Genomic DNA, 27,409 nt, shown 5'->3' on the forward strand with positions numbered 1-27,409 from the left:
CACGAGCACACACAAACGCACATGAGCACACACACCCACACTCGGGCACGCACATGAACACACACACACACACACACACACATAAACACACTCGCATAACCTCATTGACTGATGACACCCTACAGAGGAAGCGGGGCCCGTGAGAGAGAGCGAGAGACGGGAGGATGTTGGGTCCGCGCTCGGGCCCCGTACAGTGATAAACACAGGAAGTACCCGGGATGTCTTGGCTTCTAACCACAAGCAGCTGAAACCCCCCAATCTCCCACATCCCCATTAGGCTGAAACAAGAACGCAACCGGAGAGGACCATTCTGCTGGGAACAAGAGGGCGTCCGTGGGGATTATAGATGTCCTGTCTTGGTTCCCTCTAGTCTGTGTTCAACTTTACGTCCTTGGGGGGGGGGGGGGGGGGGGCTTTGAATCACCACAATTGCATCTCATCACGTCTCAACCTTAGACACATCAAGGGCACGGCAGAGCGGCGCGGTCCGGGAACCAATCCTGGCAAACGCCCGAAATGTGACCATTGATTGCATAATGGCTTAGAGGCCCACGACGAGGATTGTTCCTTATGGGATTCAGAGGAGCCCATATGGCGACCAGTTCGTGGTGACGGAGCTCGGTGATAAACGCAGCGTTGAAAAGGATTCGCTCCGACGTATAAAGTTAGGTCTTCATCCTAAGTGACTCGTTTTTTTTTCTGTTGAAAATCGAAAACCGCACAGCCCTTTGCCTTGTCAAACCCTCTCAGGCTGGAGTCAATAATATGTGTATATTTTGCATTATGGACATTATTATTTGTCATGTCTTGTTTGACTCAGCACTGAATAAACGAGGGCTGTTGCCGGCGGTCTACAGTCATCATTGTCGTTGGTTTTCCCCCTGCGGTGCGTTGGCACCGTCTCTCGCTGCCTGGGATCGTTGTGTTATGTCTGCTCTGGTCCGCAGTGGAAACCACCGGGATGTCTGGAGGACGTTCGGAGGTCCACGGCGCTTGTTCTGCCCGCTGAGGGAGGACTTCTCATGGTCAGCGCTCTAGTTATAACGCAGGATGTAAGAGAGCACCCTCATTAAAGCTGCAGTATGTGTTGAACTCAGCCCCCCCCCCCCCCCCCTTTTACTTTATATAAAGAGATGGGGGTAGGGGGGGGGGGGGGGGCAGTATAACATCACTTCACTAGCTGCAGGAAGCACCCTATGGGTGTCTCTAGTCTAGGCCGACTAGAGACCGAGAGATGATTAGGTCACCATGTCGGTATAGGAGCCAAGTTGGGAATTGTGTGTGTGTGTGTGTGTGTGTGTGTGTGTGTGTGTGTGTGTGTGTGTGTGTGTGTGTGTGTGTGTGTGTGTGTGTGTGTGTGTGTGTCCTACTCTATCCCTATATTGAAGTCATACACAGAGTCCTGCTCCTGCTGTTGTTAGGATTGTCCCACAAACAGACTTGTGGGATCGTTTCTGTTTTCTCTTGTACACACTTGTTTGAGACACACTATCTCTGTTGAATCCTATTCACTCCTGTTCCTGATTGCTATACCACGCCTCCGCCCCCTGACCCGCCCTCTCTCCTAGACACTAGGTCGTGCAGGACCTTCCTGGCTCGTTTGCTTTCCTTGTGCTCACCCATGTCTGCCAGTCTCTCTGGCTACGAGCGCCGGCTAAATGACTGAATGTAAACATTCACACACACACACACACACACACACACACACACACACACCCAGCCCTCCCAGTCAACGTGTCATTAGTCACGCTGGGGTCCGCATTCACAACGACCAGCGCGCCGCGCGTTCACCGGCCCAGGCCGCTGTGTCCACGGCAACCACAGCAGCGTCTAGTCCCTGTGTGTGTGTGTGCAGGCATGGTCGGAGCATGCAGGCGTGCATGCAGGCATGTCCACCGTCGCAGCTCGCGGCGTCTCCCATGCTCCGACTACAGCTGGCGGGCTTCATGCACGGCGTCCCCTCCTCCACCCTATAACTTAAACACGTCTCCATACACTAACTGATTGATTGCCCCTCCCACCCCCCCCCCCCCTCCCCTCCCACCCCCCTCCTCGCCTCTTCTACGGTTCCCCGACCTTCCGCGCTGAAGTCACCCCTTTCTTCACGGCTTACAGCACAAAGGAGCTCTATGGAGCGCAGATGTATAGCATGTCCGATAGAATGTCATCGACCACGCAGCGCCCTGTCTCACGACACCGCCAGCAGCGTCACAGTCGAAGAGTGCTCCAGTACCGCGGTACTGTAGATCTTTTTTTTTTTTTTACCTTTTCTTCGTTTTTTTTTTGTCTTTTCTTTTAAGAGAAGCAAGCTGTTGAATATTTTTGTTTTTTTTTCTCTCGCTTTCTCTCGCAGCGAGACATGCTCATCTGGAAACACTTAAGTGTGTGATTTAAGAAAGCTCCCTGCCCGGATTTCCCCCCAACACACGAGTGCTGGGCCGCGCAGGAAAGCTGGAGAATTCAAACCATTAGGAGATGATTGCGTTCCCGCTACAAAACTAAGTCCTCTCTCAATAGTGTGATAGGGTTTTAGGATACTCAGGATAAACACGAACAGGATCAAATGTTCTGTGTGTCCTGCAGGCTGAAGGAACATGAGAATTGAGTACATTTGGATCTCTTTCCATTTTCAAACCCAATGTAACTCACAGCTCCGTTTTACCACACATCTCGCAAAAACGGGCGCCGGGCTAGCATTGACCCACTTTACAGTAAAAATGTGTAAAAGATGCCGCGTCTGGCTTCAATTACTCCTCCCAGATTTCAAGTACTGTATCACCGACTTATAAAAAAAAGAATGAAAATACCACGGCGGTTGTCGATGTGGGTTTATGGCGCGCCGCTCTCTTGTTACTTGATATTTGCGCTTTGATCTCCGCAATTGACTTGTACCAAATTAAAGATTAGAAAAAAAAGGGGGGGGGACTTATGAGGCCTTTTTCTTGGCTGGCTGGAGGCCTCTCTGTTGGAGCAGGGCTCCCGTCCCACAGAGAGGAGAACGTCCTCTTGCAACGAGTTCCACCGCCCACCACCCCAAACCCAACACGCCTCCCCCTGGTTCGCAGGTCAGAGGTGTCCAAGCTCCAGCTCCCCATCGGCGGCCCTGACCCGGGCCCGCAGGAGGGGGTGGGCAGCCGGGCGGGACCCCCGTCCGGCACGGACCCCCAACACGACGACCGCTGCTCCCCCACCGGCTGGGACGACCTGAACCCCGACAAAGGTCCGCCTGTGAAAACAAACAGTGTTGTGGAACTGATGATGATGATGATGATGACGATGGTGACAGTGGTGATGGTATGGATGATGATGATGATGATGATGATGATGATGATGACGGGGGTACTGATGATGACGGTGGTTGTCGTGGCGACGTCCAGCGGAGGAGCAGATGTTCCGCTCGGTGGAGGGCCAGGCCGCCTCCGACGAGGAAGAGGACAAGTGGACCGGGGAGCAGCAGAGGCAGGTGGACGAGGTCCGGAGGATCCTGAGCCGACTGTCCTGCTGCGAGGAGAGGTACAGTACAGCGCCTCGACACAAACACCTGGACCTGCGCAGAACAGGCTTAGGACGAGCTCAGATACAGCTCGGAACCAGTTTAGAACCAGCTCAGAAGAACCCGTTTAGAACCACTTCAGAACAAGCTTAGAACAAGCTAAGAATCAGCTCAGAACCAGCTTAGAACCCTCTTGGGTCCAGCATAGAACCATCTCAGAAAAATCTCGAAAAACAGATTGGAACCGGCAGAGAGTCACTTTAGAACTCATGGCAACCAGCTCAGAACCCCATAACAACCAGCCAAGAACCACTTTAGAACCAGTTCAGAACAAGCTTAGAACCACCTCACACCAAGCTTAGAATCACCTTAGAAACCCTTAGATCCACATAACATCCACCTTGGATTCAGACACAGACTGTTTTCTCCGTCCAAGTTAAGTAGCATCCTGACCATCTGTGTGTAGTCTCTCTTCTGGGGGGTGAAACTGATGCTGGCATGCAACGCTGGGCTTTCTAGTTGCATGCAGAGGTAATAAGAAGAAAGGGCAAAACAATGTTTAGAGACATCGAGAAGTGAACCAGATGGAGAAGATCCTTTGAGCAGCTGCCTGGTTTATTTATTTATCTATTTGTTCATTCATGCTTTATAGTTATTTACAGAGAAGCAAATAGATGCCTTTGTTCGGGCTTTGAATGTTAATCACAAAAACAGCCAAGAAAGTCTTCATGTGGTCCGCACTGCTTTGTCGACTGAATCCAGCTTTTGTAACGTGCACCACTTGGTGCACGTTACAAACGGCTCCTCTGACCCCTGACCCCTCCACGCGTGTGGCTCTGGAGGTAGAGCGGGTAAGTTGCTAACCGGAAGGTTGCTAGTTCGATCCCTAGCTCCTCCTAGCTGAGTGCCGAGGTGTCCCTGAGCAAGACATCTCATCCCAACTGCTCCCGACGAGCTGGCTGTCGCCTTGCATGGTTGACACCGCCGTCGGTGTGTGAATGTGTGAATGAATGGGTGAATGTGAGAAAACATTGTAAAGCGTTTTGAGTGGCCGCTGGTTAGAAAGGCGCTGTTTAAATGCAGTCGGTTTACCGTTTACCCTTTTGAAGCAGGTGTGACGACCGGGCCTTCAGGAAGCTCATGTCCACGTTCGGCGGCGGTGGCGGCGGCGGCGGCAGCTCGCGGGGGGAGGAGGGTCGCAGTGCCGCGGTGGAGCTCCTCCAGAAGGTGACCAGGCTCCACAAGCAGCTGGAGCTCAGGGAGAGCCGGGCGGAGATGGACATGGACCAGGTCAGCTCAGATTGAATATACACGCGTGTGTTCAGGGAACCGGACAGTGATGACAGATGGGGGGAGAGAGCGATGATCGTGGGGCACGGGACCGCAGGCTGGCATCAGACCTGTGGGTGGTCAGGAGGTGTAATGCCCGGTGGTTAAGGTTAGGCTGGGCCACAGAGTCCTAGGTACGGTACAGTTAACATGAACAACAACCGTCCAACGTTTCATCCACCCACCAACCCAAAGTCCTAAATAATGGGATCTATTGCAGGGTGTGTGTGTGTGTGTGTGTGTGTGTGTGTGTGTGTGTTAAACTGGATTAGAGGGGACGTCTGGGAGCGCTGTTATGAAAGTGGTGGTCTTCAAAGAACTGACTTTGAACCGCAGAGCCGAACAGACACCATGGAGTCGTGCTCCGTGACCAGGAGGGCTCCCCCCCCCCTGTGTGTGTGTGTGTACACGTGCATGTGCCTGTGTGCGTGTGCACGTGCGTGGGTGAGGGTGCAGCTGTGCCTCCACCGGGCTGTGACCACAGAGACACTCCCCTCGTCCTCTGAGGGAATCCCACCTCTGGGGCCTCATGCCCTGGGCTCATTTGTCACCGCTGACGTTTGTTGTTCACAACGCAGGGAAAACAAGACGGATCTCCACGGGAGAACTGAGACATAAAGGTAGCGCTATGGTTGGACGTTGACGCAATACAAGGGGGTTTACGGACACAATACGTCCTTGCAGACCCTCCTTGCATCCAGCGCAAGGGCCTGACGTGCCCCTCCCAAAAACCGTATCCTTGCGTCGAGACTACGCAGCACCAAGGGCTGAGATTGGTCCGCTAGGGTAAACCCGACTTAGAACCGAAACAGGTTCACGACTGCGTGGTCATTGCGTTGCGTCAACGTCCAACCACAACTCTACCCTAAAGTCCCCAGAAGGGTTGTGGGACGGTTGGGAGAGGAGCCAGGCTCGACCCAAACAGAGCCTCATGTGAGGGCGTGCTCTGGGGCAGGCCGGGGCGAGGTCAGAACCCGGCTGACCCTCGGAGCCCAGCATGACATCAGCTCTGTGGTCGGGGCTGGAGTTCCCAGAGGGCCCTCTGGCAGGCTGAGACGCTGCTCTGCGGTCGACGAGTTACCGTTAGTGTCGAGACTCGAAACGCACTCTGGTTGATGTGTTTATGCTGGGCTGATGTCAGGGCTGATGTTAAGGGCTTACCACGAGAGCACAGTTAACTACGAAATAACTCTGGACGTTTTTCAAATGTCGGCCCTTAAATGTATTTACATTTACGAGGAGGTCGTAACCCCTGCCGGTAGGACATGTCGTCCTGTCCCAGATGGTTAGCCCCAAACCTGGATGCCAGGACAAGATGAACGAGGTGCTTGGAATGTGCGTGCATTGGACTTCCGGTGGAGAGCGTCCCAGTCTTGCAGTAAACTCTTCGGTCACAGCGCAACAGTGGCTTCAGTGTAGAAGTATCATGGACTTCACATTTTCCGATACTGCTGCGTCCAAAAGCTCCAAACTTCTTGTCAGTGTCGTTGGGAGAACGAAAATTGCAATTGCAAATCGCTGTAGACCTCATGTAACCAAACAAACTCCTGACCTTCTCTCAGCCTAGGTGACCCTTGGCTTCATGCAATGGCCCTGAACTGCCTCTTCCCGGATACGGCAAACATCTTTCGGACAAGCCCACGCCACATGTTTACATATCCAGCCAATCACGCCACCTTATGGCCACATGCAACCAACCTGATGGTTGCATGAAGTCTGTCTGAAAATTGTGGCCCAGATCACAAGTCAATGTCTCTTTCCGTGCGTCCAGTTTCTATAACACATTAGGGGTGGGAATCACAGTACCTACTGATACAATACCATTCGCGTAACGTGGCCCACGATACGATAATATCACGATACAGCGATTCTGCAACAATCTATATATTGTTAGTCAATCCTATAACGACGCATCACGATCTTTGTCTAACTATGAGTACAAAATGACCGTGAAATGGTTAAGTTCTGGATTTCTTTCTTTATCCATGGTTCAAACTGAGTATTTCAGTTACACATCTTTGAAAACAATTTCAAATAACAAAATCGTCATTTGGCGGCAGTGTATCGAATATCGTGTCGCACGAAGAAGGGCGACGAAATATCGCCCTATCGATAATTTGTCCGACACCTACGACACATCCAGGGCTAACTTGTCCTCCTCTCCCAGATGAAGGACTCGTTGGTGCAGGAGCTTCAGCAGAAGGCGGAGGAGACGGAGCAGCTGCAGGTGGAGCTCCAGATGCTGGAGACAGAGCGCGTCCGGCTGTCCCTGGTGGAGGAGAAGCTTCTGGACGTTCTGCAGCTCCTGCAGCATCTCAGGGACCTGGTCAGTCGTCCCTCGGGGGATCAGTCTGTCTAGCTTTATTTGTACAACGCTTCCGGCGCAACGCAGCGATACGCGTGGGGCGAGGGGAACAACGCGACTGGGACGAGGTGGTGCTTCACATGAACATCTCAGTGTGATACATTTGTATGGCAAAAATCGACTTGAGGAATCGAATCAGAAAAGTTGGACTTGATAAGAAGGACGATAGCACCAGATGCTGCGTAAGAAAGAAACGCTTACTCTACTGGGTTCCTTCCTTTGACTTTCTGAAACTGACCTGAGCTGTGAGCTTTGGCCATCTAGGACATGAAAGCTTCTGTCAGGAAGAACTGTCCAATAAAAAACCCAGATAGAGAACCCAGCACTCTAATACAGCAGGCCACCCCTGTATAGTCTGCTGTTGGTTGATCTGCATTGATCTATTTTATCCCAAGTTGTCCACCCTCCTCTACATCTCTAGAACTTTCTCTCAGTAAAGTTGTGGGTTCAACTTCCAATGTCTGCACTCGTCCTGTAAGCATCCTTGAGCAAGACAACTAACCCTTACCTGCTCTTGGAACGAACGAATATCTCTAAAAGGATTTGTAAATGAATCACCAAACTCTTTGGAAAACAAGTGTCTGCTAAATGAACAAATTGTAGCTGTCTGTGTGGATGAGGGTTTAGGGGCTTGTACAACACATGGTTTTAGTCGGGTGTGGGTTTTTCTTCTGGGTATTTTGCTCTTATGCTAATTTCGCAGCTGTCTCCATTCTGTATTCTCTCAGAACGTGTCCCGGCGGTCGCTGGGTAAGATCTTGCTCAGCACTCTGGAGTCTTGCAGCGACCCGCAGCACGGTTAGTGGCTGTTAACCCGACTGTAATAAACCGTCACGTAGCACACACACACCCACTCTCTCTCTCCCCAATGAAAAACAATGCAAAAACTTGTAAACCCGTATGTCGCGGAATTAACATTTTCTTTGTTAATTCTGGTTCACTTTCATTTCAACAATATTACTCCAAAAAAACGCGATGTTATTCAAGACAAACTTTGTTGTTGTGGTGTTGGTGGACGCCTATTTTTCGTGACTCACACTTCGGCTGTCTGTGTTCAACCCACACAGGGAAGGCCCACATTCTGGAGGTGCTCAACGCTCTGCATCACGAGCTGACGGCCTGTGAGGTCCTCTCCTCGGCCGGCTCCCTGGAGCGCACGCCCAGCCAGAGGTCCCTGGAGGGGCTCGTCATCTCCTGCTGAACACCGCCGCCCCCTGCTGGCCCATCGGCGCTATAGCACTTATGTGCAGATGAGAATCCTTCATACACAGCCCAGGGCCGTGTCTGAAATCGCCCGGTCACCGTCTTGTGCACTATTTTAGGTAGTGTGTATCGTTCAATATCACAAATCTGGTTCAGTCTATGACACACGATTACACTACATGTGATCAGTGTTTCCCTGCCCAATCATGCAACATGACTGGATCCATCAGAGATCCCAATCCTCCTATTCCCTTACAACATTCCTAAAGAGGGTACAACATTCCTAAAGAGGGTACTATATAGTGTTCCCGTTATGGTGCAAAGGCAATGTGTGGACAAGTGATTTTAGACACGGCGTATGATACAAACACAGTTTATATGCTCTCATGATAAAGGGACCTAATGGACAATAATAGCAGTGATGGTTGAGTAACTGTAGATAATGTTATACTCTACTAATTCATATGTAACTCGGGCGTGGAAGCTCTGAAAAGGGAATTAGCCCAGGGTCCTTATTGTGGCTTATCACTCTCTGTAGGGCGATAAATTGCAGGTACTTTTAATAACTTTGCATGTTCCAGCATAGTTTTATTTGCTGAGATTCGCCCCGATAGTATTTGGTTTTACATGTGAAAATGGAATAAGCTTAAATATGGATGTAATATTTTGTTGTATTGAAATATGCTTTATAATGGGCCGAGCTAACCAGTATATTTTACAATAATTAAAACAATTAAAAGCATTTGTGTCTTCTTCATGCTTGTCAAGTTCTCTTCTTTATACTAAGGAAACCAATTGGTTGATAATAATTTGCACATTACTTACATCAAGTACGTACGTACATTTATTCCACAACATCAAACATACATCAGAGAACCGAAACTGTGCTGATGATAATATTAGTAAACACTGCATAGAACATGCAACATAGAAGTCCAATACAGAAAGTTGAACAAAGAAACGCAGAGTAACAACGTTCCACAAACATATAAATATTCACAAGGCCAAGCAGAGAGGGTGTGGTGAAGGCGTTGTCGGTGTGGGGGGGGAGATCATCACCAAACAACAGGCGGAGGTCTAGAAGACTGCCGCCACGTTCTCCAGCTCCACGTTGACCTCCGCAGAGCGCTTCTCTATCCCCTTGTGGAGGTTGTCCAGGGAGGCCAGGATCATGTCGAACAGCCCCTGGAGAGAGGCAGGGCGAAGGGGATCGACGGCATGAGATGGAGACCATCTTCATCAGTACGTAGTCGGGTCAAACGGTTTTTAAACGATACTGCGCATGACGCAGCGCATGGGCCCTCTGCGTTTACTCCTGCGATGTACGTCCGTACCCAGAGTCAGCACCGGGGCTTATTTTTTTAGGGCCGATGCCGATACCGATTTTTCGGCGGCCTTAGACGATGACCGATACGGCCTGCCGATTATCTTGAGACGATATTTGGAGCCGATACTGCTCTTGCTCCCACAATTTACGTCATAAAAATGACACAATGATGTTAACGAAAGTTAAAAGTCTCAATTAAAAAAAAGGAACATTTATTGAACTATCTGTAAATCATGCCGGTAAAAAAAAAAACTGGTATCGGCCGATACCGATGAACGCAAAAAACAGAAATATCGGTCGATCCCTATTATTTACAATTGCATTTAGCATACGCTTTTGTTCGAAGCAACGCACAACGGTTTATACACACATTCACGGCGGAGTGATCCACGTGAGGCGACAGCGAGCTCGTCGGGAGCAATCAGGTCGACGCGTCTTGCTCAGGGACACCTCGACGCTCAGCGAGGAGAAGCCGGGGATCGGACCAGCAACCCCTGGGTTACAAGTCAACCAGCTCTACCTCCTGAACCAAGCCGTGGCCTGGAGTTCTCGCATCGGCAGGCGCAGATACCGATCTATCGTTGACAGGCCGATATGGGCCGATGAAACGAGTCAACCGATACATCGGCTGGGCTCTGCTGACGCACACCAGGGGCTGGTCCCGGAACGAGGGTCTGGTCCCGGAACGAGGGGCTGGGCCGAACGACCGTACCTGTGCCTTGGCCGTGGTCTGGCCGCAGACGTCCCTCAGGCTCTGCATCTTGGCCCGGAGCCGTATGGTGTCTCGTGTGATCTCCTGGATCTGCTCCGCCTTCTCCTCACGCTTCTGCTGCACCTGGTCGCACTGCCTTCAGGGGGCGACAAACACACAGGCTGTTGGTACCGTGTTGGTATCTGCGGTTAGGTGGGTAACACCCCTTGCCCACTGCAGCCGTCCGTTGACGGATCTCATTGACTTTGCATGGGGCGACCCCGAAGTGCATCGTGGGTCCGTCCGTTCCGTCGGCTCAGTCTCTTGCGTTCAGAAGTTGAGAAAATTTTAACTTTTCAGGCTGCGACGGATCCGTCAGCCAATCAGATCGCGGCTCCGTCGGCAAATACCACTCCCCCATCCGTCAGGCACGCCTTCCGTCGCCAGTTGACGCCGGATGCAGTGGGCACGCTGCGTACGCCTCGGCCGTGGTCGCCCCGCTCAGCCACTGAGACAGACGCTTGTGTCCGAACCCCCACTCTGACGTCGAAGAACCGACTTGTTATGCACGTCTCATTGGCGGGCCAAAATTATTTTTTTTTCAAAAGGCGAGCAGAACACCTAGTGCTCGTTTTACACCAAACGCAAGTTTTAGCCACTGGGGGACCATAGGCAGGCTAGGGGAACTCATATTTATGTAAGAAAACCTTAATGGAAAAAAAGCATCAATGGAACACGTGTAGTAGTAATAGTAGCAGTAGCAGTAGGGCTGGGCGATTATTTGAATTTTGATCGCGATTTCGATTTTTAGCATCTAACGATCACAAAATTAACATAATCAAGTTTTTCGGTTCAGTTTATCTTTTATAGAAAGGGCAGAACAGCTGGATGCATATCTTTAGATTATTTTAGATTGGAAAATTTCTTTTTCACCATTTTGTGTATTTTTTTTTAAGGCAAAACTTCAAAGCTCTCAGTTCCAACGTTTTTTTTGGGAGATACGTGCTGAATAAATGTTTTCAAGCTCAAAGATAATCGTATGAATAATCGTGATTTCAATATTGATCAAAATAATCGTGATTAGGACAAATAGTAGGAGCAGTTAATGTGTGCTACTGACCCCAGGACGTCCTGAACGTGGAGGTCCTTGCTCTCCTTGTGCTTCTGCCGGCGGATGTAGAGCTTGGAGGCCTTGTCCATCTTCATGCCCTCGGCCCTCTTCATCTGCACCTCCTCCGTGCTCAGGTTCTTCAGCTGCTTCTTCAGCTTCTCGTTCTGCGCAAGCAGCTCCTGCAGCTGCTCACACACACAAGGTGCACGCGCACGCACACACACACACACACACACACACACACACACACACACACACACACACACACACACACACACACACACACACACACACACACACACACACACACACACACACACACACACACACACACACCAAAAAATTAGGGCACAGATAGGCGGAAAGTCTTCTTGCTGCAAGATAGTTGGGGCATCTTACTAAAGCCCCAACGGTCCACCTAGTAGGCAGGCAGGCTGTGGACCCAGAGGGTCAGAGGGTCCCCCCCCATACTGTACCTCCTCGTTGAGCTGCTTGCTGACGCCCATGGCGCTCTGCAGGTCCTGCAGCAGGCCGTACATCGTCTGGATCTCCCCCCCGCTCTGGTCCAGGCCCTGCACCGTGTTCTGGAGCTCCACCAGCCGCACGTCAGCCACCTTCTGTCTCCCACGACCCCCGCCCAAAGACAGCGTCAGTGCCCTCACATCGCCATGCCGACCCCCGCCCAAAGACAGCGTCAGTGCCCTCACATCGCCATGCCGACCCCCGCCCAAAGACAGTGTCAGTGCCCTCACATCGCCATGCCGACCCCCGCCCAAAGACAGCGTCAGTGCCCTCACATCGCCATGCCGACCCCCGCCCAAAGACAGTGTCAGTGCCCTCACATCGCCATGCCGACACATACTCCCATTGACCGGCTTAAAAGACCCGACACCTTGTCACCGAAGCACTCTGTGACTTCCATTTTTGGAAGGTGCTTTTTAAACACATATTTGATAAGAATTTATACCCTTTTGTGAGTTTATGATTCCTGCACTTTGAGATGCATCTTCATTGTTAAACGCACTTCATGTAAAGTGCTTGTCAAAAGAGTGCAGCTAAATAAAAAAAGAACACATAATAAAAAGCTTACATAATAGGCGTGTTCATGTTTGTTTTTTTGAGTTCGATATTATTGTTCCACTGTAAAACACTTCCTTACGTCCTAATCGCTTCCCTACAGCCAAAGACGAGACATTCACACCATTAAGGACATAAATACACAATAATTGAATACCAGAATATAACCCAATAGACACAAGGTATTCTCCCCCCTGGCTACAGCTCTCCCCCGACTCACGATGGAGGTCTTGATGACGCGCAGGTTCTCCCTCATCTTCTCCATCAGGTTCTTCAGATCCTCAGGCGACTCCAAGACCCCGGAGCGCAGTCGGATGATTTCCTCCTTCAGGGTGCTGACCTCCACCTTGGTGTGGGCCTGGGGGGGGGGGGAGCCAAGTGAAGGTGTAAAGCAGTGCAGATGGGCGTGGGCCCCATCAGCTGGGAGGCCCTGATGGGGCGTTCCTGAGGCGCGTTGCGTTCTCTCGCCATGTGATCTTAAGCGTCGCCTTGCATGGCGGTGGGCGTGTCTTCATGGGCTACTGCGATGCGCCTGTGCCATGGTGGAATGATGGAACGGGAATAATGGTGGTTTTGCCACGACAGGACTACGTTTACCTTTATATTTACATTTAGCAGACTTTTATCCAAAGGGACTCACAATATACGAGTTGATTTGTCAGAAGAAAGAAACAACAACATCCCTTTCACAACTGTTTGCACTGATCACCATTCACAAAGAGAGAATCAGTAATCAAGAAAGAAAAGTTACCTACCACTTTCTGAGTCTGCTCGGCTATCTTGGTTTTCCACTCTGCGACGGTTTCGTTCAGCACGTTCTGCAGCAACAAAGAACAAAGTCCTTCTTCAGCGGCGGTTTGAATACAGCGGTCAGGGTGTGTGTGTGTGTGTGCGTGCGTGCGTGCGTGCGTGTCGGCCTGTGCGGCATTCTGTGTGTCCTCCCACCGCTTCCTGGTACTCCTGGGTGCTGGTGGCCTGGAGCGCCGAGAGGGCGGCCGACAGCTCCCGGTCCTCTGCCTGCATCTCCGGGGGGATGGTGCTGGTGGAGTAAAGCACTGTGATGACCCCCACCGGACCGCTCGTCTCCACGCTCAAAACACTCACAGCTAACAGCTGAGCAAACAGTGGAGCGGCTCACAAATTATGTTTTGTAGTTCATGTCAAAAGCGACTTCACCTTAATCCTAGGTCGTTTAGGCGATGCTATTTGTAAAGGGGCATGCAGTGAATGCAGAGACGTGACATCATTATTATAATAAAGCAATTCCGCTCACTCAGCCTCGCCTCACGATGGAGGTCTGAAGAACAAACGTTGACTATCGTCTGAACTGAGCTGACGAGTAGCTCATCTTTTGGGGTCACCTGGGACACTCACGTTAGAATTTCGATCTTCTTCTCTGCCTCTTTTATGCCTCGGGTACAAGTCTGCAACCTATCCATGTCGACTCTCTGTGGAGAAAAATAAATCAAAAATCAATATCCACTTTTTACATGCTATCAAAAAAGCGTATCCCAGCTGAGGATAGGCTCTGGCAGGGAAAGACAGACAGAGTGAGAAACAGACAGAGCGATAGGAAAAGAGGCAAAGAGAGAGAGGAAGAGACAAAGGGAGCCCTAGGCATAGAGGCAGAGAGAGAGAGCGAGCGATAGGCAAGGCATAGAGCTAGAAAGAGAGGCAGAGACAGAGAGAGAGCCAGATCAAGATCGAGAGCCCCAGCTTGTGACCACTCCAACACTGGGAGCGGTTTGACAAAAACTCACAAATCTGGCCACGTGCTCCTGGGATATCTGCATCCTCATCTTCCTGAAGTAGATGAAGTTCATGATCCCACTGAGGATCGACATGGTCTTCTTGGCCTCTGGTGAAGGACAGAGAGGGAAACGGTAAAGCCCTGCTCTCCGAACGATCCAGTCACACCCCGCGACACCCACACACATCCACGATGAGATATGGGGACATTGATGCTCACCAACTTACTTGGTGCCAGCAGGTCATTCAGAGAGAACTCTTTGACGAAGCACATGCCCACGACCTGACGCCTGGTGGGTACACAAAGACGCATGTTTTTTTTCCTGTCGTCATCTTTCTCTAGGGTTAGCCTCATATAAATATATATATAAATATATTGCTTAATATTCTATAATAAGTGCAAAGAAACTCACATGAGCAGGTAGATCCTCATGATCGATGTGGTCACCTCATGATAGGCCGGATTCTGGATATTCTCCATCAGCGGAACCTGTTTTAGTGAACAGAAAATACAAAGTTGTATTGACTAATAGAAGGGGGGGGGTTACGTCTGTTCTTCAACGCGTGTGTGCTGTATCAGGAAAGACTAACGTACCATGTTGTGACACTCGGGCCTGAAGCGGTACAACACTTGCAGTATCCTCATGTACAACCTCTGGACCATCTCGGGCTGGAGGGGGGAAGAGACCAGCAGGTGTGTTAACACACAATAAATGATGACTGTGGTGATCAACACCACTATGCTCTCTCTCACTCTCACACACACACTTAATTTATATTCACGCGTGTGTCTCACTGCACTGCCAACAATTTACGTTCACATGATATATACTGTATTCATCCCAGCAGAGAAATTTAGGGTTGTTTATTTATAACACACTTGAACAATACATTGTCAACTCGAATCAAAACTGGTCTTTAAATTTTAACTGGTTCATCTAGGAAGTAGTTTATAGAATATAAGAGAGGGATGCATTAAGAGGAGGCAAACTATTCTTTAAATGTTAACTGGGGGTATAGTACCTTGGGAGAGGTAGTTTAGGGGGCATAGTACTTTGGGAGAGGGGTTAAGGGGTATAGTACCTTGGGAGAGGGGTTTAGGGGGTATAGTACCTTGGGAGAGGGGTTTAGGGGGTATAGTACCTTGGGAGAGGGGTTTAGGGGGTATAGTACCTTGGGAGAGGGGTTTAGGGGGTATAGTACCTTGGGAGAGGGGTTTAGGGTGTATAGTACCTTGGGAGAGGGGTTTAGGGTGTATAGTACCTTGGGAGAGGGGTTTAGGGGGTATAGTACCTTGGGAGAGGGGTTTAGGGGGTATAGTATCTTGGGAGAGGGGTTTAGGGGGTATAGTACCTTGGGAGAGGGGTTTAGGGGGTATAGTACCTTGGGAGAGGGGTTTAGGGGTATAGTACCTTGGGAGAGGGGTTTAGGGGTATAGTACCTTGGGAGAGGGGTTTAGGGGGTATAGTACCTTGGGAGAGGGGTTTAGGGGGTATAGTACTTTGGGAGAGGGGTTAAGGGGTATAGTACCTTGGGAGAGGGGTTTAGGGTGTATAGTACCTTGGGAGAGGGGTTTAGGGGGTATAGTACCTTGGGAGAGGGGTTTAGGGGGTATAGTACCTTGGGAGAGGGGTTTAGGGGGTATAGGGACCTTGGGAGAGGGGTTTAGGGGGTATAGGGACCTTGGGAGAGGGGTTTAGGGGGTATAGTACCTTGGGAGAGGGGTTTAGGGGGTATAGTATCTTGGGAGAGGGGTTTAGGGGGTATAGTACCTTGGGAGAGGGGTTTAGGGGGTATAGTATCTTGGCATAGGGGTTTTGGAGGTGTAGTACCTTGAGTTAGGGTTTTTGGGGTTATATAACCTTGGGAGAGGGGTAAGGGGGTATAGGTTACCTTGGTAGAATGGTTTAGGGGCATAGGTACCTTGGGAGAGGGGTTTAGGGGTTATATGTACCTTGGGAGAGGGTCTTTAGGGGGTATAGTACCATGGCAGAGGGGTTATAGGTACCTTGGGAGAGGGGGTTAAGGGGTACAGGACATTTGGAGAGGGGTTTAGGGGTACGGGTACCTTGGGAGAGGGCAGCAGGTCCGCCTTGGTGAAGTGCTTCGCCTCCTGCGCCGTGAGCACCTCGTTCCGGAAAAATAAGACGATGGCATCGACCTTATAAATTGGGAATGTGTTTTCGCTCATGTCGGCGATTCAAAAAGCATCCACTAATTCCACTGTTGATGAGTGAATCTACGAGTCAGACGGCGACACCCGGTCCGAGTATTTTGAACGATAACAGAATTGGCGCCTAAAAAAGGACTTCCGTGTTGTGGTTGATCGACGGTTCTGATTGGCTGACTTGTCTTCTTCTGTGGTGGAAACGTCAGATGGCGAGTAACAGCCTAGCGTCCCCCTGTAGGTGGAAGACCGTCGATGGTATTCGCGTTTTTGTGCTCTTTCAGTTTGGTTAAAATCGTGGATACATAATCCTACAAATAATGTTTCAGTTACCGATTATCAACTATGACATTTATTTTTATTTTCTCAGGAAAGATCTTTTTTTATATGAAAATTTGAGTGGCGTCGTTGTTCATTCTGAGGCCACATGGTGGCGCTGTCAATCACAATCACGTTTCCTAACGCACAGCAAAAGAAGTAGAAGAACCACATGACATAATAGGGAAGTCACTGACATCTGCTGACATATCGAACCACTGCTTAATCAGTATTTTATTCCTGTCTCCTCACCAGCGAGGAGTTACTCTGCAGATTTATTTTAAATGCATTCCATTATATAGCCGGATTATACACTGTCAAACCGATAGAAAGACGTGTGGATTAATGCGTTGAATTGTTCTCCTTGATGGTAGTTCAGGTTTTGTATTTTTGACGATGGCAGTCAGCTGGGTCGAGAGGGTCGCCTCGTTCCTCCGGAGTCCCTCCCGGTTCCTCGCCTCCACCACGGCGGAGGTGTTCCTGGTGGAGCTGCTTCGGGAGCAGCGAGATGAAAGGCTGACCTACGACGTGAAGGTAAAACACAATCACAGCTGCACATCTTTGATCTCATCTCATCTCTCAGCTCATCTTCAACCCGCTTATCCGGGGTCGGGCCGCGGGGACAGCAGCTCTAGCAGGGGGGCCCAGACTTCCCTTTCCCGGGCCACATTGACCAGCTTTGACGGGGGAACCCCGATCTGTTCCCAGGCCAGTGAAGAGATATACCCTCTTCACCTAGTCCTGGGGAGGCCTCCTCCCCGCTGGTCGTGCCTGGAACACCTCCCTAGGGAGGCGCCCAGGAGGGGGCATCCCTACCCGATGCCCGAACCACCTCAACTGACTCCTTTCTAAGCAGAGGAGCAGCAGCTCTATCTTAGATGCCCATGACAACTCCTAGATTCATGATCTTTACTCTGGCATCTATATTCAATCCTGCCAAGTCGTGTTGTGGTTTCCAGCGTCCAGTGCATACAAATAATTACATGTAAAAATAAATTAAAAAAAGTGTATATTTTTGAGAAGATGCTGCTTTTTGTGAGACCACTAAATCAATCAACGTTTTTATTCAATGATTTTTATTCTCTTCTCCAAACGTAGCTCACTATGCTGTCCCCGCTTTGTGAGCATCCAACGCTGCTGTGCCCGTCTGCCTGCACGGGGGAAGAGACCTGCCTGGAGCTCATGTCCGTGTTCTCCCACTGCCCTCCCAAGTACACAGAGTTCCGCTGTCAGCTGCTCCTCACACTCACCACAGTGCTGGTCAGCACCGGCTGCGTCAGCGCGCACTCGCACGCCTCCCGCGACTTCCTGGAGCTCCTCCTCAAGCTGGCCCAGGACACATACTATGACCCCGCGGACGTGCCCTCAGCGCTGCGGTCCACGCGGGCCGCGGCCTGCGAGTGCCTCCGCGAGCTGGAGGCCTGCTGCCCCGGCCTCCTCTCCCAGCACCTGGAGCTCTTGAACGGACTGAGGCAGCAGGAAAACCCCAGGCACCACCAGGCCCTGAGCGGCCTGTACGCGGCGGTGCTGAGGAACGGCGTGCATCTGCTCGCCCGGCAGGCGGGGGCTGGGCCGGAGGGCCTGAAGGCGCTGCTGGGAGGGAACGCGGCGGTGGCGTGGGAGGCGGAGCCCGACTCGCCCGCGTTGACGGACAGGGTGGCCTCGGCCCCGCTGCCCTCGGTGCTGGGGCCCTCGGGGCTGGGGCCCTCGCTGCAGACCGGGCCCGACTGCAAGGAGCTGCGCTCGGTGCTCTCCTCGCTCCTGGAGGAGTCCTACCTGCTCACGCCGCTGTCCCAGGCCGCGCTGTTCCACGCGCTGACGGAGGTCGTCGCCATGGTTTCCGGCGTCTCCCCGGCGATATTCAAGGCACAGCTCCTGAGACTCCTGGGCACCAGCAAGGTACTCTGACCCAAAGTAGCCCCCCCGTTTTATTTGATTATCCATTACTTGCCATTTTTGATGTTGACCGTATGGAGATATCACAAGGGGGCGTGTTCACTAAGGATCAGCCTACCAACAAAACTGGTAGGCTGACCTGTCGATCATACTTACGCGGGTACAATCTCACTTAATAGGTGACTAAAGGATCGGTTTTGAAAAAGCTGGTAAAGTCTAATGAACACGTACGTGATGTTCATTAGACTTTACCGGCCTTTTCAAAAATGTGAATACGTCATTTTTAATTGAGCCAAGCGTACAAAAGTGAGTCTTTGTGACGTGTGCAAGCGAAGCGCGGTCTCTCATCCGTCCGCTCCCACGGTCCAGGTCTGCCTGTTCCACTGCACCCTGCTGATGAAGGCGGCCTTCACCGACAGCCTGTTCAGCGCGGAGGACGAGGCCTTCCTCCTGAGGCGGCTGGTGGCCCTCTGCCAGCACCCCCAGGTGAGCACGGCCGCCCAGCTCTTCTACACCGACTGCCTCGTCCACTTCCCCGAGAACCGGCCCATCGGGGCGGCCGACGGCGGCGAGGCCCTGCCGGTGTTGTTCACGCCCCGGCTGGCCGCCGCCCTGGCGCCCACCATGTTCGACGAGCCCGCCACCATGCTGGCCCGCCTCAACGTGTCGGCGCTCGTGCACCTGGAGGAGCACGGCGAGCGGGAGGGCGGGGCCGCCGGCGGGGGGCTGGCGTGCCTCTGGGACCACCTCCTGCTGCGGCTGCACGTGGTGGAGCACGGCGGCGACCGGGCCGGTGTGGTCACCTTCTTCCGGGCGTCCTTCCTCTTCCTGTGCCACTTCGGCCACGTGGAGCGCTACGCCGCCGACCTGCGGCGCCGGCTCTGCGCGCTCTACCTCCGCCACTGCCGGCTGGCCCCGCACGTCCTCAACCTGGCCGACCGCGCCCAGGACGGGGCCGTGCGGCCGGGCTGGGCCGTGGCCCTGCTCCGGTGCCTGCAGGGCGCGGCCGTCTCCGCGGGGGACGACCTGGCGGCGGTCTCCCAGAAGGACCTCCACTGGCACCTGCGGGTGCTGGCGCGCGTGGCGGAGGAGGGGCAGATCGGCCAGGGTAGCACCGTCGACTTCCTGTTCGCCGTGGCCACCTCGGCGTCCCCCGCGTCCCGGAACGAGGACTGGCGCCTGGCCAGCGACCTGCTGGCCGTGTGTCGCCACCTGCTGGCGCACCCGGGGCTGGACGTCCTCCTCTGCCCGCTGGCCGACGTCCTGCAGCACGTGGCCCGTCGCCACGGCGACACGGACGTCCGGGACCACGCGCGCCTCTACTACTCGCTGCTCACCGCGCTGTCCCGGGAGAAGCTGGCCGGCGTGCTGGCCAACGGCGGCGGCGGCGGAGCCAACGGCGGCCGGCAGGACAATAAGTGCGCGCTGTCCGCCATGGTGGTCGAGAGCCAGGACCTGACCAGCGCGCTGACCATCCACAAGGCCCGCACGCCCGTCTTCCACCTGGTCGCAAAGGGCCGCGCGGGCGGCTGGGCGGAGTCGACGCCGGCACCCGAGGACGACGACGAGGCGGCGGCGGCGGCGGGCACGGACCCGGGAGCGCCCGACGCGGACGTCCTGTCGTCCTACAGGTCGCAGCTCCTCAGCTCCGGCTCGGCCGCCGAGATCGCCCTCTCCTACGAGCTGCGCCACCTGGACGCCGGCCCGCCCGGCTTCGACCGGCTCTTCAGCCTCCGCCTGCACTTCGAGCCGAGCGCCGGGCGCTTCGCCGCGCTGCCGGACGTCTGCGTGCCCCGTCTGTTCCGGGAGGGGGCCTCGGCGGCGGCGGCGCCGCCCGCGGTGACGCTGACGCTGCGTCCGCGGGCGCCGTACCCGGGGACGCTCCGCTGCAGCGCCATCTTCACCGCGCAGGACGAGCTCACCTGGCACGCCGCCCTGCCCGACGTCCACGTGGCGTTCCGCCAGCTGTTCAAGCCCCTCCCCGTCCCCGCCTCCTGGGGCCCCGCCCTCCGGCTGCGGGCGTTCGAGCGGCTCTGGGACGAGTTCTGCTCCGGCGGCGAAGCGGGGAGCGTTGGCGAGGGAGGGGGGGGGGACGCGTCACCGGACCGCGCCAGCAGCCTGTTCTGCGGCCGGCTGGGGGAGGCGGAGCTTGAGGCCCTGCTCAAGGAGCACTTCGCCCCGTTCCGCGTGGCGGACCCCGGGGACGTGACGGGTCACAGGGTGCTGCTCTTCCTCCCGCCACGATCCCACGTGCTGCTGAGGATCCGCCCCCAGGAGGACGCGGTGCAGTTCCACATGGCCACCGACAACTGGAGGCTCCTCCCCCACGTCAACGACTTCCTGCTGAGCGTCACCGACTGGGAGGCGCGCAACGGCGTGGACAGTTGACGGGGTGACAGTTGACGCGGTGTCGGTTGACGGCGTGGTCAGTTTTGACGACTTTTGACGTCGTTGACAGTTGACGGCGTGGACAGTTGATGTGACAGTTGACGACTTTGACAGTTTGACGGCGTCGACAGTTGCTCGTGGACACTTGATGCCGTGACAGCAACGGGAACGCCTCAACTGTTTTTAATGATTCTGAATACTTTTAACCCCAATCGCTTCGTGGCCTTGACCATTTCGTTTAAAACCAGTAGGATGATTTAAAGATAACTGACTGCACTTTGATTAACTCAATAAACATGAGTGAATGAAATGCTGTGAAATTTATTTTTTTAATTAAGAAATGACTTTTGATTAAGACTGGATAGTTTATTGTGCAACTTAAGACATTGTGTATTCATTATTGACCTACTCGCCATGACATCATACAATGACCATAATCAAGTCTCCTTTCACCAACACTTAAGGAAAACTAAAAGTTTGCTGTTGAATGCCGATGAATATTAATAAATATAGCTATAACTTGCTCATGACAATATGATTTTGGCAGTGGTTCAAACAGACAGATCCTAACAACAATGCTGCATTAACGAGAGAGACTTTGACAGCCAAAGCTGCCACCTCAGTCCAGATCCCAGAGTTTGTATGCATTGAACTCATTAAAACCTCATTCTAAATTATTAAAATACATTTTGAACCGTTTACATCCATTCAGAACCATTATTCCCCCAGACCAGTTTCTCTGGCTGTGTCGTTACTTTCCGATGCCTTCGAAGTTGGGCTCTATGCAGGCGGGTAGGGCGGTCTGCCTGTTGATCAGCTTGCTCATGATGGCGAGCTCCGCGTCCTTCCTCTCCACCTGCGCCAGAGGGGTCCACGACATGTCGTGCTGCAGCTTATAGCCGGCGATGAACTCATGAGGGCAGCTGGCGCCCCATTCCTAGGGGGGAGAGAGGGGGAAACAGGTTTAAGTAAAGCCTGCATCCTCCGTTTCAGTTTAAAGGGGTCCTATTATGCTTTTTTGACTTTTATGACCTATACAGGTCCTTCTCAAAAAATTAGCATATTGTGATAAAGTTCATTCTTTTCCATAATGTAATGATAAAAATTAAACTTTCATATATTTTAGATTCATTGCACACCAACTGAAATATGTCAGGTCTTTTATTGTTTTAATACTGATGATTTTGGCATACAGCTCATGAAAACCCAAAATTCCTATCTCAAAAAATTGGCATATTTCATCCGACCAATAAAAGAAAAGCGTTTTTAATACAAAAAAAGTCAACCTTCAAATAATATTGTTCAGTTATGCACTCAATACTTGGTCGGGAATCCTTTTGCAGAAATGACTGCTTCAATGCGGCGTGGCATGGAGGCAATCAGCCTGTGGCACTGCTGAGGTCTTATGGAGGCCCAGGATGCTTCGATAGCGGCCTTAAGCTCATCCAGAGTGTTGGGTCTTGCGTCTCTCAACTTTCTCTTCACAATATCCCACAGATTCTCTATGGGGTTCAGGTCAGGAGAGTTGGCAGGCCAATTGAGCACAGTAATACCATGGTCAGTAAACCATTTACCAGTGGTTTTGGCACTGTGAGCAGGTGCCAGGTCGTGCTGAAAAATGAAATCTTCATCTCCATAAAGCTTTTCAGCAGATGGAAGCATGAAGTGCTCCAAAATCTCCTGGTAGCTAGCTGCATTGACCCTGCCCTTGATAAAACACAGTGGACCAACACCAGCAGCTGACATGGCACCCCAGACCATCACTGACTGTGGGTACTTGACACTGGACTTCAGGCATTTTGGCATTTCCTTCTCCCCAGTCTTCCTCCAGACTCTGGCACCTTGATTTCCGAATGACATGCAAAATTTGCTTGCATCCGAAAAAAGTACTTTGGACCACGGAGCAACAGTCCAGTGCTGCTTCTCTGTGGCCCAGGTCAGGCGCTTCTGCCGCTGTTTCTGGTTCAAAAGTGGCTTGACTTGGGGAATGCGGCACCTGTAGCCCATTTCCTGCACACGCCTGTGCACGGTGGCTCTGGATGTTTCTACTCCAGACTCAGTCCACTGCTTCCGCAGGTCCCCCAAGGTCTGGAATCGGCCCTTCTCCACAATCTTCCTCAGGGTCCGGTCACCTCTTCTCGTCGTGCAGCGTTTTCTGCCACACTTTTTCCTTCCCACAGACTTCCCACTGAGGTGCCTTGATACGGCACTCTGGGAACAGCCTATTCGTTCAGAAATTTCTTTCTGTGTCTTACCCTCTTGCTTGAGGGTGTCAATGATGGCCTTCTGGACAGCAGTCAGGTCGGCAGTCTTACCCATGATTGCGGTTTTGAGTAATGAACCAGGCTGGGAGTTTTTAAAAGCCTCAGGAATCTTTTGCAGGGGTTTAGAGTTAATTTGTTGATTCAGATGATTAGGTTAATAGCTCGTTTAGAGAACCTTTTCATGATATGCTAATTTTTTGAGATAGGAATTTTGGGTTTTAATGAGCTGTATGCCAAAATCATCAGTATTAAAACAATAAAAGACCTGAAATATTTCAGTTGGTGTGCAATGAATCTAAAATATATGAAAGTTTAATTTTTATCATTACATTATGGAAAAGAATGAACTTTATCACAATATGCTAATTTTTTGAGAAGGACCTGTAAACGTTGTTATAATGATTGATAGTCATGTTTAACCATACTAAAGTGTCAAATAATGACGTACATGCATTTCGACGTATTCCCTGCCGACAGTCTGGGGTGGCTGTGCAGAGCACTAAACACTCGGGACAACGTTTGCGATTCACTTGTTCACATTTCCGGGAAATCATCTACGCAGAGGCACTCCTGCCGTGCCCCCATATGCCTGGTACAAATCTGCCCGCGCACGCACTTCAAGGAAGGTAACCAATCACAACGGAGTTGGGTTGGCAGCAGGGGGGCGAGGGGGCGGAGAAGGACGAAACCGAGCGTTGACAGAGAATGCTGAAAGCGCCCAGATGAGAGGAAGAGTTTCCCGAAAATCGACATCGTTTTTTGTGTATGGTTAAACATGACTATCAATCATTATAACAACGTTTATAGGTCATAAAAGTCGAAAAGCTTAATAGGTCCCCTTTAACAGAGTATCATGCAGAACAGCAAACACAGAGTAGCCTCCTCTGTTAGCTTCATTTGTAAGTGACTTTGGATGAAGGCATCTACTAAACCAGTGACTCCTGTTTTACACAACGAAGTTCATATCGGCGCTAAAGTAAAGCCTGTTGAAGCTTCTTTGTTTAAGCCGACATTCGCAGCATTTTCACACAAACCCAACCCCTACCCCCACTTTCTGGCCTTCATTATTGACATACTCCAAGGTCAATCAGCTAGACTTTAACCCTGACACTCTGAACATAACAAAATCACACACACAGCATGTCACTAGCATGTGTGTATGTGTAACATGTCCTTTCAAAACGTTTGGTAAGAGCCACTCGGACAGGATAATCTAGTAATCAGTGTGTCTACAAGCCTAAAGGCTCTGGAAAACTCATTTTTGCAGCCTGCCTGTAGGTATGGGCATCTTTGAGTTGAGGCCTCAGCCTTAGTGCCAAGCATCTTCATTATTGCTTTGGAGCTGAAAGTCTCCTAAAATTACTAAATAGCTAATCTTGGATACACATAGTTCACACATTTCCCTGTTCAGGTAAAACATGTAAAGTTGATCTCTATTGCCCTTCAGGAATTATAGCCTAAGGCATTGACATGGATAATTGTCATGATATATAATGTGCCAAATTTCCTGGCACATTTTGACATGGCTTCATCGTTTGCAGGCTGAGTTCAATACACAGAGTAAAGGTTGTTGAGGCCCACCTGAGGGGAGATGATAGAGAAGTACTTCTGTCCAGACGGCCGCTGGTACAGGAAGTAGAGGTTTCCAGGCTTCTTCACAAGGTTGCAGGCTGCATGGTGGAGGTCTGCATCCTTCTTGGCATCTTCCAAAACCTTCACAATAAGAGCGGACACAAGAAACCAAACACTGTTACACACAACATTAATTTATCATCCAGTAGGGATTATATTTTAGGTTATGTTCCAGGTAGATGAGGGGGATCTCTGGATGAAATATAAAGTTCAAACACAACCATGAATTCTGGCACCAAAAGCTTTTATTACACCTGTGCGACCGGAGTATTCAGCGTCAAGCAATGTTAGTATCAACGACAAGGCTTGTTATCTACACAGGTCGAGGTGTTTCTGTTAGGCGATAGACACTTAACCAAACCAATTAACCACAGTTCTGCAAGTTCCGAAGGCCTACCTTCCTGGCCTGCTCCTGGAGGTACCTGATCTGGTCCGCGATCACAGTCAGCCTGTTGCAGGCGTTGGCTTTGATGAAATCATCTCCCTTTAAAAGTAAACACAACAAGCCATGGTATAACTAGATTAATACCAAAGATGCGGATGGATAATCACAAGCCTTTAATAAATCTCAAAATGTTAAAATTCTAGTAAACCACCAAGTTGACGACACCAATGCAAACAATCAAGTGAGCCGTCATTAGCAGCACTTTGGTCATTTCAGCAGCAGTTCCTTTGGCTCTGGGCCTGTAGCGACGTGGTTACATAATTATATAAGATAGTATTTCAGATTTATTTAGGTAAAGGCCAGAAAAAAGAGAAATTCGTCATAATGTGTCAGTTGCATATGTGAATTAAAGTTGCTATTTACCCCAGGTTCCACAGTTTAATCTCAATATTTGCTGCTTGTAATAGCAGCCTATCTTGATCATTCATACATTCTATAATAGATTATATTCCCTCTGCCTTAATTACGCGGATAAAAGCGCAGAGAATTAAACATGTACTTTTTGCACTTGTTCGGCCAGCGACACAAGGTCGGTGGGTGCTCCGAGGCGGTTGGTCTGGTAGGCGCTGACCAGCTCCAGGCCACTGGGGGCGCTGCTGCTCTCCACTAAAGTCACTGCAAAGCAAGTCAGAGACACAACCATCCATTACAATGATGGCCATTTAGCCATTTAAACCCAGTTTTAAACAGAATCACAGTAGGAAATAAAGCCACAGAGCTAATAATCGCATATGAAATGCATTGGTGGAGGAGGGCTACACAGTCTAAACGGGGATATGCATTAGAAAAAGTGGGTAATGGGGGGTAACTCAATGTCAACAAACGTAAATAGCAGGGGGCTGGAGTTAAGTAACGTTGGAAATGCAGCTGCTATAGCTCAGGACACATGGCAATACAAATACACAGATCATACTGCTGAAACAGCCCTTTATTGCAGTTTGGTTTCCGAAACTATCTTCTGTCACGCCAAAGAGAAATACCGTTCATTTGATCGCACTTTACAAAACAGCGCTCCCCCATTCAACTGTTATGTGACTATACCCCAATATCACCTCCAGCACTCTGAAACAAGTTACAAAACCCCATATGTTCTGGAACCAAATAGATCATTCTGCGTGTTGACAGCGTTATTCATTGCTACTCAAATAAAAGCCTGGTTGTAGATAATCCTACTTGTCCCATGTGTTAAGGGCGAATACATACCTCACAGGAAAGTATTGATCAATTCATTATTGCATTGAGATCATAGATCTTTCTTTTCTTACCTGTAGCGGTTTTGTCAGGCTGATTCGGGAGGCTGACCGTTCTGTCCATTTTATTTTTTGTGTTCTTTAGAATTATTAAGCTAAATTAAAGCACCGATCCGTCAGCCACCCACCGATTGATCGAGTTAAAGCCAGTTTGTTGCACAACAGCAACCAGCAAGAGCATTGTAAAAAGGCAGGAGCATGTGAAGAGACTCCGCCCCGCGTTCTGATTGGACAAGATCGTCCAATGAGTAACGTTTGCGTAAATATGGCTTCATATGCATATGATTTATGAACGTAAACAACTAGAAGATGATACAAAGATGATCGATTTCAAACCATGAAACCTCTTTGTGATCAATAAGCATTTTTTCTGCAATACCTCCCAAATTTCACCGATGTTGAATATTAATTAATCATCGAAAACTGCAGGGAAAAAACGATTTCTAGACATTTCATGCCTATTTGCATACCGCTTATGAAATTAAAACTGTTGATTATATTAAGTTATGTTTTACCATTCAAATATGTTTCTCATCAAACAGCCCTTGGTATCTACACAAATAGTATAGATGTATGCCTATACATAAGGCCAATACATATAATACATAGTACGGCAATAACTCTTTGTTAATTACAGTTTTCCTCCATTGCATACACAGAAAAAATGGAACTATGCACACAATGCTGAAAACGTTAAGGTCATC

General features: G+C 50.7%; 4 protein-coding genes across 6 annotated transcripts in view; 2 read left to right on the plus strand and 2 right to left on the minus strand.

The window, feature by feature from the left end:
• Positions 1-9,145, plus strand: part of efcc1 (EF-hand and coiled-coil domain containing 1) — a 17,324-nt gene extending 8,179 nt beyond the window's left edge. Inside the window, exons 3-8 of one of the 2 annotated variants that reach the window (XM_060069352.1) lie at positions 3,066-3,220; positions 3,378-3,513; positions 4,603-4,783; positions 6,990-7,148; positions 7,916-7,985; positions 8,255-9,145. In XM_060069352.1, the coding sequence (XP_059925335.1) occupies positions 3,066-3,220; positions 3,378-3,513; positions 4,603-4,783; positions 6,990-7,148; positions 7,916-7,985; positions 8,255-8,388 (835 nt within the window). In that variant the 3' untranslated portion in view covers positions 8,389-9,145. The remainder of the gene's footprint in view (positions 1-3,065; positions 3,221-3,377; positions 3,514-4,602; positions 4,784-6,989; positions 7,149-7,915; positions 7,986-8,254) is intronic. The other variant, XM_060069353.1, reaches the window with a different exon arrangement.
• Positions 9,146-9,437: 292 nt separating this feature from the next.
• Positions 9,438-16,672, minus strand: nuf2 (UF2 component of NDC80 kinetochore complex). The gene is made up of 13 exons (XM_060069354.1): positions 16,414-16,672; positions 14,941-15,015; positions 14,759-14,835; positions 14,574-14,635; positions 14,357-14,454; positions 13,971-14,044; positions 13,542-13,635; positions 13,352-13,414; positions 12,817-12,954; positions 11,996-12,136; positions 11,529-11,704; positions 10,430-10,565; positions 9,438-9,575 (listed from the first exon to the last, which is right to left on the minus strand). Exons 1-13 carry the CDS (start codon positions 16,534-16,536, stop codon positions 9,468-9,470), a joined length of 1,365 nt encoding a protein of 454 aa, XP_059925337.1. The 5' UTR covers positions 16,537-16,672; the 3' UTR covers positions 9,438-9,467.
• Positions 16,673-16,992: 320 nt separating this feature from the next.
• Positions 16,993-21,577, plus strand: ap5b1 (adaptor related protein complex 5 subunit beta 1). Of its 2 annotated transcripts, XR_009528677.1 has the most exons (4): positions 16,993-17,364; positions 17,929-18,729; positions 19,096-21,192; positions 21,229-21,577. XR_009528677.1 is itself a non-coding variant. In XM_060069456.1 (3 exons), the coding sequence occupies exons 1-3, from the start codon at positions 17,227-17,229 to the stop codon at positions 21,112-21,114; spliced, it is 2,958 nt and encodes a 985-aa protein (XP_059925439.1). In that variant the 5' UTR covers positions 16,993-17,226; the 3' UTR covers positions 21,115-21,577. The 2 variants fall into 2 exon arrangements, 1 of the variants encoding a protein (XP_059925439.1); XM_060069456.1 differs by having other exon boundaries at positions 19,096-21,577.
• c13h1orf50 (chromosome 13 C1orf50 homolog) lies at positions 21,460-26,916 on the minus strand. The gene is made up of 5 exons (XM_060069457.1): positions 26,721-26,916; positions 25,955-26,070; positions 25,408-25,494; positions 24,960-25,091; positions 21,460-22,051 (listed from the first exon to the last, which is right to left on the minus strand). Exons 1-5 carry the CDS (start codon positions 26,767-26,769, stop codon positions 21,866-21,868), a joined length of 570 nt encoding a protein of 189 aa, XP_059925440.1. The 5' UTR covers positions 26,770-26,916; the 3' UTR covers positions 21,460-21,865.
• Positions 26,917-27,409: the final 493 nt, after the last annotated feature.

Source organism: Gadus macrocephalus, chromosome 13 (assembly GCF_031168955.1).
Source record: "Gadus macrocephalus chromosome 13, ASM3116895v1".
Taxonomy (NCBI): Eukaryota; Metazoa; Chordata; class Actinopteri; order Gadiformes; family Gadidae; genus Gadus; species Gadus macrocephalus.